Here is a 12,548-nt window from a genome sequence, read left to right on the forward strand (position 1 = left end):
CGTGCAGCAATGTCCCACAAACAACCAAGAAGTGAATGAAGAATTTAAACAAAAAGTCTGGAATGTTGTTGGCCTGGGCACTGGGGGAAAAAAAACCGACCCATCTCTTTTTGACAGAGTGCCTTGGGATCTTTACCGTCCATCTGAACAGGTAGACATCTCACCTGAAGGACAACACCTCTGACACCTATATGGGTTCAAAGGTCCAACATGGGGCTTAAACCTATAACTTTCTGATTCAGAGGTACGAGTGCTGCCATTGAGCCAGGTTGATGCATTGCATTTTATATTGGTTGTTTTTAATCGCTGTTTAACCCCTTCCTCTCCTTGCCCCTTCTGCCCCTTTTGAAGGCAGTGATGCTTTGCAAGGCTATTGCACCATGGGCGCTAATCCACACCTGTTTGTGAGACGTTGCTGTGCGCAATTGGCTGCCGCGTTTCGCCCACAAACTATACAGTCAATTCACTTTACAGTGTATCCTGTGAAACGCTTTGAGACGTCGCGAAGACGTGATAGGCGCTGTATCAAATGCAAGGATTATTATTCTCACCCTCTGGCGTCTCACCCAAGTGGACCTCTTTAGGTAGTGTACTTCTGGCTGATTTGCGTCCCTTTCCCTTGCTGAGTGTGCGCGGGCGAACAGCAGCGTCTCCAACTGCTGCCCGGCCACAGATCAGCTCATTGAGCGCGGGCTGGGGTACGGATCCTGCAGCTTTCTGCTGCGTGCTTCAGTGCCGTGCAAGTCAGCAGATGCACAGTCTATGACTTTTGAGACGGTCTTCCAATGTGAAAGCAGCTATTCCAACCGCAGCAACCACTTGCAATTATATAGCGCTCATCAGGCAGGGTAGCGGCTCGGAGAGCTTAACAGGGACGGAGCCTGATGTAAGCCGGGAGCTGGGGGGTGGGGAGATGACCATAAGCACAGGACCATAAGACCATAAGTCAAAGAGGCGGTCCTCAGGCATGATCTGAAAATGGGGGAAAGTGGAGGGGGAGAGTTACAGAGTTTTGAGGCCCAGTGGCTGAAAGCACTCCCGCAATGATGGAGCGGAGGGGAGGGGGGGACATATAGGAGGCCGGAGACAGCTGAGCGGAGGCAGCGGGCGGTGGACTGGGGGGGTAAGCAGGTTGGAGAGGTTAGGGAGGTTCCAGGGCACGTAAATTGTACATTTACATTGCAAATTCTCTGAACTGTTAAACTATATTGTAAACTGAATATAAATTGTTGTTGTCTCAGGTAACGCAGTTCATTTCCAGATACCCTCTGACATTTTTAGAAGCCGCCCTCACCTCCAGTCTTGTTCTATCTACATCCCTCGGTAGCTTGTGGCGCCCCCTGTTGGCCACCGAGAGCACTTCATATGGGTAAATCTGTACAGTGCAAGAAAAATACTTCAGAATGTGAAATTTCACTGCTCACCGTCTACCAGTTTCCAATCCATATCCCTCTCCACACATTCACACACCACACACCACACACACCGTACACACATACACCATACACACATACACCACACACACACATACAACACACACACTCACACACTAGATTTATTGAAGCAGATTTAGGTGCGGTGTCAGAAGTGTAAAATATCAAACACATCTCAATTAAGGATGCAAAATAAATAAACGCAGGCGACAGAGTTGGGGTTTGTGTTCCTATTGGGATGAACTTGCCTTTGGCTCCAACATATTGGGCATGGAAACTCCCCGGTCCATCCTTGTCCCTTGCACGGCTCCATCCTGTGTGGGCTACACAGGAGAGAAGGAGATCGAGAGAGAACTATCAGTTTTTGCCTTTTTTTTGATATTTAACATTACTTCAAAATTCTATCAGAAGTAGAGCTAAGATCCCAAATTCCTTGAAGGTGTTGGTTCCGATCTCTCAGGTGTTTCAATGTATTGTATGTCAATAATGGGGTCTGTGCATTATAATTTCTAGATGAACCGGGAGGCTGATTCGATTCAGCTTTGACCCAGCATGGAAAGCGTACACACAGCGTAATGTACATCACTCCAGAATTCAAAGGAATAAATACAGATTCTGCTTGAAACTAACTGCCGTGAAAATAGTTACACATTCTGACGGTAACTACTGATTTTATCTGCCCGCAGTTTCAATTCATGAACACTGCACAATTTAATCACAACTTCTTTACCCACAAAATATACAGTACTTGTCAGTATATTCTGTTAAGCGCTTCAAGGTGTCCTCCTGACGTGAAAGGCCCTACGTTAAATATTAGGATTTATTATGATTAATTATGACAGTTTCACACTTACAATTAACTAAGTGCTAAACAGGTTTCAATTCTGTTCAGAAGTATTTTGTTGGAAATAAATACAAAATAACCTAGAGATGCACCAGCACAATTTAATGTGTTTTGTCGATTTATGCATCTCTTTAGGAATATTACAACATGCAAGGAGTTTGTCTTTTTCCTCTTGTGCTCAATTTATTTTAGAAGTTCCTCATTATGCAAACGTACCGTGGAATCTGCAAAAGAAGAAAAAGAAACCACAATCTCATTGGTATCCATCAACAGAGCCAGACAGATACATTACTGCAATAAACATTCACAAAGTCATAGAATCATAGAATATTACAGCACAGAAGGAGGCCATTCAGCCCATCGTATCTGTGCTGGGTCTTTGGGAGAGCTTCCCAATCAGTCCCACTCCCCCGCTCCTTCCCCATAACCCTGCACATTTTTTCCTCTTCAAGTACCTGTCCATTCCCTTTTGAAAGTTGTTATTCAATCGGTTTCCACCCTTTCAGGCAGTGCATTCCAGACCGTAAACTTTTAGATATCGCTCTGTGTATAACTGAAGCTACAAATCTACAAGCCTTTTTATTCTGTGGCTGTTTCACCACTAATTCTGTTCCATAATCAATTACAAATGGGCATTCAATATAGTGTACTAACATAAAACATCTCAAAGTGATTCGTAGAGTTTTCTGCAGTGTACATTTTGTAGGTGAACCCAGTAATAATAATACTAGTTGCATTTGATATAGTTTTTTATCACGTCTTTGAGACGTCTCAAAAGGCTTTGCAGGACATACTGTCGATTGGTACGAAAATGGAACGGGCAGAAATGACATTCACATTTACACAGCACCTTTCATGTTGAGAGGACATCCCAAGGCGCTGGACAGTCAAGGATTTGGACCCGAGCTGGGGGTTGGGTTCAGGAGGGGTGGAAGGCAGGGAGGAGGGTCTTGAGATGGAGTTTTTCAGCAGTGAATCACTGGATCAGGAATCTTGGCTGATCTTTTCCTTCTCTGGGCCAACATTGCTTACTTTATTCACACTCACACCCCCCCCCCCCCGGTTCTCCCCACTAAGATCAGTTAATGGGAACTGCTGTTGGAAGTCGGAGAGAGACACTTGTTGCACTTTAGGAAAGGAGGCTTTACGTTAATATTTTTAAGCACTGAGTGCATTTTTATTTTTTTACACACATTTAAAGATGAAGCTGCTTACATTAAAAGGCTTTGAGACGTTCTCCCAACATGAAAGACACTACAGAAATGTCAATTGTATGACATGCCTGTCTTTATGTATTGGACATCTCAACAATGTGACAAGGCTTTATATGGTAACTATATTATATGATAACTCTTCATAATTATAGCAATTGGCTCTTCTGTTTCGCCTACAAAATATACAGTCAATTCACTTTACAGTATATTTTGAGAAGCGTTTTGAGACGTCTCAAAGACGTGATAAGGCGCTGTATCAAACGCCAGGATTATTATTATGATTATCATTATTGTATGAAATTAAGAGAACATGATAGGATTCAGCCTTCATGCTCCAGCTGAAAACAATTCTAGGTTGAATTGAATGAGAGACATTCCTACCTCTCACACCTTCACTTATGTCGCTGTAGCTGTCGTACTGTGTAAAATCCGTGGACTGTGGCTGGTGAACAAAAGTTAAACAATAATCAGACAACCAACGATTTAGGTCAGCAATTCAGTCATTACGAGTCTATTAACAGGACATTGTGATGCGTCGATTTCCGCTGATCTATCAGCAAATCCGCATTCCTCCGTTATAATCCTGGTACGGTCAGCACTAGAGCTGGTGGTCATATAATCAATGGATCTTTATCTATCGCAAGACTAGACGCAATGTATCATCACACCCTGAGCACGTTTTCTGACTTTCGCATCTAAATAAGTAGGGGAGAGTACACGGTACGAAAGAGTGAGTTTGATCGCCTACTCTACCTCTTCTTAATTACAGCTATTCCAAGTACAGCCACTGTAAGGAGCAAAAAGCTGCAGATTAAATAACTGGTTTCATAGCAGATAATGATCTGATAATGATAATGAATGTTAAGTGGCAGTGATTCAGTGGCAAAGGCCCACCCACAGCTGTTGTTATTTTGGGATCTTTCACTGTCAAAGCACCCACTACTATTCCTGATGGGGTGGAACATGCGTGACCTTTAACCGGTGTTGAAAAATAAAATAAACCAACGAAGCAATCCAACATTTAGCAGCTTTGTCACGGTAAGATCTAAATCTCTCGAAACACACGCGGATTTCATTTTTTTTAAAAAAAAACCGTAGAACGAGACCGTGAGAACCTGGAGTTAGGGATGTCAGGGAAATGGATCGGTCGGGGCTGGGGGTTGGGGGGAAATGGGTGGGGTGGACAAAATGATACCAGGCCCTATCACTTCTGCCCTGCCGTGTGTACATGCTGGTCTCGCCTTACCCTATGCAGCCCATTTCTTCCGTAACCAGGGAGAGAGGAGGTTTTGGAGGCAGAGGCATGCAGGGCTGAAGGGGAGGAAGGGGAGATTCACATTAGAACCTCAAACAGCAACAGGGAAAGATCACAGAAGTTAAGCAAACACTCGGAATAAGATCACAGCCTTCCTCGTTGCCCTCCCTGGTTTGAAAGAGATTATTAAAAGAGACAATTCCCCAGCTTCCCCCCACACCCCCCCCCTACCCCGCGCGCGCTCTGCTCTCCATCCCCATGACTTAACACCTGCTCCTCTCAACACTGTGTCACCGTGTGAAGATGATGCCGCGAGCTTCTTGTTTGTCGCTCGACTTTGTTGTTATTTATTTTACAACTTTTTTTGGGGGTGGGGGAGAACGGAAAGAAAAGCAGAAAGCACTGACCAGCCCATCGCCATCCCGCTCCCCACCCCATTTCCCCAACCAGCGCCCCCCCCCCCACCCCCGAATTGTATTTTATTTAAAAACTTTGAAAGCTAACGGATTGCCCAAAAGTCAATAATAATAATCCTTGTGTTTGATGCAGCGCCTGATCACGTCTTCGAGACGTCTCAAAGCGCTTCACAGAATATACTGTAGCGTGAAGTGACTGTAGATTTTGTTGTCGAAACCCGGCCGCCAATTGCGCGCAGCAGCGTCGCACAAACAGTCGTGGATTGAGCGACCAAATTATAATTATTATTATTTTTTAGTGCGCTTGAAAAATGAAGGAGACTCACTAGCCCCAACGCTGTACAAATAAAGATCATATCAAGGGAGAAAACAAACTTAGCCACAGGAGAGCAATGGAAAGCCAGGTCATCAATCTGAATCTGCAGAGGCTGCAGTGAAGGATTAAGGACCGGTGATAGAAGCTATTTCCCTCAGTCACTTAGAGCAGATTTATGTTCGGTTCTTACATGCGTTTCCTGCTGAGTCATAGCGAGGTCTGAACTGGGGCTCAGCGGAGAGGGTGTGCGAGGCAGCCCGCTGCTTCTCCTTCTCCAGCTCCTCCTTCAGGATCAGCTTCCCCAGGCCTGACTGGATCTACAACAACAACAACAACATACTAGTTACATAGCGCGCTTCGGGTCGAGCGGCGTCTCGGATAAAGAACGGGGCAAGGCAGGGGGATTTGAGGCAGAGTTGCAGAGATTAGGGTCTCGGTGGCTGAAGGCACAGAAGACGTGCAGAAGCCTGGGAAACTGAGCGAAGGGAGCGGGCAGAGGAAGCATCGCCCAAACCGATCTTGTGATTCAAAGAAGATTCTCTGGCAGTCTGACACCGTACCTTGCTGAGCTGCTCTTCTTGAAGCTGTCTGCGTCTGAGCTTCTCTTCGTCCTCCTCTTCTCGTTCGCTGCCTCTCCGCTTGTCTGACCCTGGCCACCCACAAAACAAGAGTGTGAGAGAATTTGGTTCATGTGTACTGACGGAGCTGAATCGGGGCCATCACCCTGAGATTTAGATACACAATTCAGAGAGACCTCCCAGAGGGTCGTTCAATGAGTTTTCTGGGGCAGTCTCTGGGTCACAAGGTTTTGAAGGCAGTGACACAAATATAAGGATGGCACGGCCTCTGCGATTGCAAACGAATCGAACCTAAACAAGCACACCTGGGAATATCGTGAGATTCTGCTAGTCTCCTCAGGATAAATTGTAAAACATTTCACAATTAGACCTCTCTCTACCCGCGCCCCCGCCGTGCCATCCCGACTCCAAAACGATTAAAAATAATGGTGCTATTTAGTGACGTGTAGAGTTAGAATGCTGCCGTGGGAGGTGCGTTTGGAATTAAGTCACCACAGACCATAACGCCACACATGCTGCGGTGACAGGCTATAACTTGGTTGTAGCCACGTTCCATGGTCAATGAAGAAATGTGTCCACTTTGCATTTAAGGAACATATTTTAAGGAGCTCAAAGGATTTACGATTATAGAAATTTGCGGCACAGAAAGAGGCCATCCAGCCCATCGTGCCGGTGCTGGCTCTGTGAAAGCATAATCCACTTAATCCTAGTTTCTTGCTTTATCCCTGTCCGCATTTCTATTTCTTGATACCACATTCCATCTCTTTCCCCCCCACCCCACCCCACCAGGACCCTCTCACAATTACAAGCTAAAATCTGGGACGGAAGACAATGATGCTTTGGGACACAAGTTGTTTTAGTCTGTAGAGAGAGCTGAGGCCAAGAGGAGATTTGGGAGTAAGTTTTACTTAGTGTGTTACTTAGACACTCCCAAATCTAAGACATTGAGCGCAGAGCTTAACCAGTCAATATTTGCCGTTGATGGAATCAGTCATTTGGTGGGAGCTCTCTCTCTCTCTCTTTAATAAAAAGGGGAATTACAAATCGAACACAACATTAACCATTTAATGGTATCTGACAGGGTCCCATTACTACGACGTATAGGAACAGCCCAGGTAGATCGCTGCAAAACGAAAGGGATAATTCAGACATATACTGCTGGGAACATCGAACATACGGAATCTAAATAAATCCACAGTGCACACCACATAAACACTTGCAGAGCCAAGATCATTGAGGTTTTCTGCCATATTACTTGGTAGTTGAGATTTCAGAGACCCTTGTGTTAGTGACAGGATGACAGCCAGCAAACAGAAATGAGTGTTCTCTATTAAGGGGAAACCTCACCTGATTTTATCCTCCTTAACCCTGGGAAAGACCCTCCTGAAGCCCCAGCTGAGACCAGCAAACTCAGCATGGTGCTGCTCTACCCATTACACCATCGGGATTTTCCCCCATGATAATCCTTGCATTTGATATGGCGCCTTATCATGTCTTCCAGACGTCTCAAAGTGCTTCACGGAATATAGTGTAAAATGTAAAATTAATTAACTGTGTATTTTATGGGCGAAACGCAGTAGCCAATTGCGCACAGTAGCCAATTGCGCACAGCAGCGTCCCACAAACAGTCGTGGATTGAATGACGCAATTTTTTTTAAGGGATTATTACCCCCGGAAAAGCGATCCACCAATCGGGTTCCGACTTGCTGCTGGCTAAACAGAAGCGTGTGGAGTGAGAAAACTTGCCCAACGTTTCGCCCTGCCCGGGAATTGAACCCAGGTCCTTTCGCTTGCGAGGCGAGTGCTCTGACCATTGAACTCCAGGACTCCATAAATAGGATGCCTCTGCAGAATTCCACTTGACCCACAGGACATTCTTTCCTCTGGAAGTAGATCGCACAGGCTGGCTTGACATAATCCTAATTACCAGCCCAGTCCCCATCGATCGACTCTGATTCCTTCTTTTTTTAAAAAAAAGCACCAATAAATTCTGCAAATTATACGAACCTATTCTGAAGATTGGGCTGCAATAACACAAGCTTCTCACTGTGTTGCGGTTTTGCTCACTTTTCAGGTATTAATGTCTCAGTCTTCTACCCAAGATTCCTACCGTTTGAACTCTTCAAAAGAAATAGGATTAAAAGAAATCCCTGTGGGAGTCCCAGTGTGCTGCCAAGCTGAGCGGGTAGTTTGTTCCACTCGGACGAGCTCTGGTTTCTAACCGTGGAGTGGGAGTGGGTGGCAAGAGAAGAGCGAGCATTAATCTTCAGCTATATCTGACCTGGCGCTACTCTACACTGACAACTGGGCTCGTGAAATTCCTGATAACTCCTCCCTGATTCATAAAATACAGTTGTCTGTATTTTTGCTTTCCCTCGTTGTGCTTTGCCGTAGGTTTGTCTTTACTTTCCAATCGCGGTAACTCAACTCAGCTGTAGGGAGAAGGCAAATGAGGAACAGATTTCCTCAGAGACTCTGATGCATGTTGCAGATGCCTTGAAGTGAAGGATTCCTGTAATTAATGTGTTAAATAATATCTCAAATTATATTTGCGATGTTTGTGTATTTGACACATATTATCAATCTCATATGAGGGGAGCTAGTTGTGATGAGCTTCTAAGAAGATCCTCGCTCAAGGAGGAGAAACAAAAGACTGTTTGTAAACAACAAACTGTTTCATTCCTTCTGAGTCATTTTCTCACGGAAAATGCTCTGCAGCTGGAGCGAGAGCTATGTTGCATTTGCTTTTTTTCCCACAAAGGAGCCATCTAGCCAAAGAAATAGGTGAAAAGTCACCTAATCAACGGTATAAACAGAGATCGATTCGACAGAAAAGGAAGAAATTAGAACTTGGAGTCGCAAACCATATTCCAGCTTCTAAAGAAAGAAGATCAAGACTACGTTGGGTGATATCGAACTGGAAACCGTACAACAATACGTGCATACCTATTGAGAACTTATATTTGGATTCAAATGGGACATTAAATTGGACATTGGTCTTCTATCTCTCCCACAGCATTGGTTTGGGCGGCTTAAATCGTTGAGAACTCACGTGGATGCGTGAGCATAATTAGATGTATTCTTCTAATTACTTATAACCATTACTAATCTGCATTAATAAACCTTGATTAATTGGACAACATTTGCATCAGTCCTTACCTCACCGCAGGGTCACGAAAACAAATGAATCCTTACAGAGGTGGCCCGAGTTTCCGTTTCACTCGGGGAGACAAGACATTGTATTGCTACAAAGCATCGTGCTGAAAGGCTGCTCGACTGATATCTGAACAGCTGGCGGAATCAGTGGGTCTCCAAATTTGCTGCTGGGAAATGAGCAGCTTAACCACCGTTTACTTTTATATCTCTGACTCAAGCAGTTGAAAACTTGGCGGCCAACACGCAGGCCATGATTTTGAGTCGTAGCGAGTCCGATTTCAAGTCCTAGCGATTCAAGCGCTCTGGGACGCTACCCTGAGCGAGGGGTGCTATGTAAACACAAGTTGTTGTTGATGTCCTGGAACTGTCCATCACTCAATCTCATTGGCTTCAGCAGGGGGGGGGGGGGGGATGATTCTAATTTAAGCTGTTAAATGAAACGAGGGACCTGCCATTGTCTGATTAATCGTCCAGAATGATTGCGATCAACTTTCTCTCCTACACACAAGTCATTGAAATTCTCACCAACAGAACCTGTGACAAATCATTCACCAGCCACCACTGCAATAGTTTTGTTCACAAATGTTAGTCCTCTCTCTGACCCTCTGCAAGAATTTCCGTGGTTGTGCACTGCGGTCTTTACCTCTTACACACCCAGTATGTTCGCGATTATGCACACAACATATGGAACATGCCAATGTGTAGATGAAAACGCTGGCCTTCTGTTTGTTAAGTCATGTAAATTAATTCCAACAGTTGCTTTATTTTATTCCATTTGTTAGTATTTAATTGGCGAGAGAGATAAAATGTTAGAAAAAAACTCAGAATGGAGGTAAATGTTGTTTTCATTTAAAAAATGGCGAGACATGCCATGCAGAAAGCTTTTATCTGCACGAAATTTACGACTTGGTTATTCTGACTGGTTCACACTGCGTTACCCTTTGATGTGACAAGATGCAAGAAAGGAAACGAGGAGAGTTAATTGAACGCAAGGCCTTCGAGTCAGGCTGTATTTTTTTTTTTACGTTACCCGCACCTGGCAAGCAGTCAGTCTCCACCTCAGGGATTAGGTCGGGTTCTGGAGCGTGGGCTGCTGGAAACTTGGATGACTTGATGATTTCCTCGCCTCGCTTGAGCTGTGCTGCCATTGCAGCTGCATCTAGAGTGGCAATCAGTGGGAACTCAACACTCAATTACTGGCTCCTACAGAGGTGGATCCTTCCTACCAGCCTTGCGTTGGCATTCACTCAACCCCCTCTTTCTACACTGAACCTGTCACAATCATTGATGAGATATTTCTCGATCGAATATCCTCCTTGGGTGGGAGCTAATTGGAGACTTGTTGAAGCTGAACTGGCTTTAAAGGTAATATGTTGGGCAATACAATGTCGGAATCAAGTGGTGTTCTCGGTAGGCGAGTTCCTGAGCCAGGAGGAGTTTGCCATACTCCAAGGCACTTCTGATGATAGCACAGCCAGGTTTGGCTTGTCAACAGGACCTCACAGGGCAGACCAATCACTGGGGGCAGGGACTTTTCCTCCTCAGCTCCCGTTAAGCTTTTTTCTTTCGGTTCCAAATAGAACACAGATTGTCATGGAAACAAGTCAAGTTTTCTTTCCCCCTTCTTTTAGTTTGTAACTTAGGATTTAATACATTTTTTAAAGAATTTACAGTTTAAAGTAAGTTTTCAGTCATGTTAATCCGATGCCATACTTGGTCAAACTGCGGAATCAGGGAAGGGTTTATTGACTTGAGCTTAGGTTTAAGAAGAGGAGTTGGCATGACTTCAAACAGTACCAACTTATTAGTGTGAGTGACGTCAATAAGGCAGGACATATCGATGGAAAGGTCAGGAGGAGCCGTGGTCACAATTAATAAAGTCATGTGATGGCAGGGTAAACGGGTGTGAACAAGCAAGCAAATATCCCAATTCTAATATAAAATAGATAGCTTTGATTATAGATTGATTCCAGACCAATTTCACCCCCAATGACCAGGCCAGAGAGAGATGCTGAGCAGCCATAGAACAAGGGTGACCTCAGCATTGCTCTTCATCTAACTCTGAAGGCCTTCACGCTAACAGTAGTAGGTTTTAATTTTGTGGGACCTAACCTCATGAATTAATGTACATGAGCGTGAAACAAGCCAGTTTCATAACCATCTCATTGAGCAGCCAATATAACAAGGAACTTGCTTTAACTCTTTACCAATTAACCAAAAGTTCAGTAAGTTTATATGTTGCTGTAAATAACGGATCAAGTGATAGCTCTTAAGGAAAACGACACAAAAACATCAAAAAAGTGAACTATACCATATTGCTTGTAGATAGGAGGTTTCCTGTATATATTAATCCCTTGGTCTGTGGAAACAAGTTAAAGAGTTTATTAGTAATCAAAAAAAGAAAGTTGGGAAATTAATCTTTTCTGTTACAAGTCCAAGCAAAGCTAGAAGGTACAATTCTCTAGACAGGACGTAAGACAGATCAAGGCGGACTTCGACGAAGGAGTAAGTGTGCGACATGTGGTACTGACAATCAGCTTCAGCGACAATACAGCAAAAGCACAACTTGTCCAGACAGACAGTGCGCGGACCGCAGTTACTGCAAGCCATGGAGACTCAGGACAAGTCGGTTCTGGAAAATGTCCATCTTCGGTTTAACATGAAGCTCCGAATGCCACACAAAATTGAGGTTTTCTAAAGTTCCCAATGTAACACTTTATTGAGGCCAATGCGTTGTCTGATGTCAATGGGGCTGGTTATCTCCATTTGGCCGGTGGAGATCGAGACAATCCAAAGTTTGATGGCAAACGGCAATGACTAACTAACCACTGCTTGGCACCAGCAGTTTCTGGCCGTGGATTTGCCTGAATTAAGTGCGAGGTTGCTGGTCAGCCCCGTGAAAGGTGTGTGATTAGCGATCCTGAACATATCCAGTTAGATCGACTGCACGGAATGGCAATACATCAGAGGCTCTAAATCTCTCACGGGCTTAGCTGTGTACAAAAAGGAAACCGTGCAAATTTTTTCAAAAAGAAATTGGAAAATTCTTCAATTGAGTCTTCCCTCAGTGACCTGGAGAAACCACAGCTACTGAATCAAGACTGAATTTTAGAATTTCCAAGGTTCTGAAAGATCCTATAGTTTTTAAGACTGAGACCATGAAATATTTTGGTGGCTCTGATAGGCACAGTGAAGTGCCAGTGATGGTGAGGTCAGCACAGAACCAAGCAAGTAACAAATACCTTGGGTTAATAATAATACTAATTCCTTTCGTTTGATACAGCGCCTTATCATGTCTTCGAGACGTCTCAAAGCGCTTCACAGTGAATTGATTTG

The 12,548-nt window shown here is 44.4% G+C and overlaps 1 protein-coding gene across 12 annotated transcripts in view; it reads right to left on the reverse strand.

Annotated features, from left to right (window-relative positions):
* ablim1b (actin binding LIM protein 1b) overlaps nucleotides 1-12,548 on the reverse strand; it is a 125,173-nt gene that overhangs the window by 691 nt on the left and 111,934 nt on the right. For 8 of the 12 annotated variants that reach the window (XM_042336949.1, XM_042336952.1, XM_042336948.1 and 5 more), the window contains 9 exons: nucleotides 11,524-11,571; nucleotides 10,249-10,371; nucleotides 6,039-6,127; nucleotides 5,669-5,795; nucleotides 4,738-4,802; nucleotides 3,873-3,933; nucleotides 2,494-2,501; nucleotides 1,682-1,756; nucleotides 1,295-1,375 (listed from right to left, as the gene is read on the reverse strand). In XM_042336949.1, coding sequence (XP_042192883.1) covers nucleotides 1,295-1,375; nucleotides 1,682-1,756; nucleotides 2,494-2,501; nucleotides 3,873-3,933; nucleotides 4,738-4,802; nucleotides 5,669-5,795; nucleotides 6,039-6,127; nucleotides 10,249-10,371; nucleotides 11,524-11,571 — 677 coding nt within the window. The remainder of the gene's footprint in view (nucleotides 1-1,294; nucleotides 1,376-1,681; nucleotides 1,757-2,493; nucleotides 2,502-3,872; nucleotides 3,934-4,737; nucleotides 4,803-5,668; nucleotides 5,796-6,038; nucleotides 6,128-10,248; nucleotides 10,372-11,523; nucleotides 11,572-12,548) is intronic. The other 4 variants (XM_042336955.1, XM_042336953.1, XM_042336954.1 and 1 more) reach the window with 1 other exon arrangement.

Source organism: Callorhinchus milii, unplaced genomic scaffold, assembly GCF_018977255.1.
Source record: "Callorhinchus milii isolate IMCB2004 unplaced genomic scaffold, IMCB_Cmil_1.0 Scaffold7, whole genome shotgun sequence".
Classification (NCBI taxonomy): Eukaryota; Metazoa; Chordata; class Chondrichthyes; order Chimaeriformes; family Callorhinchidae; genus Callorhinchus; species Callorhinchus milii.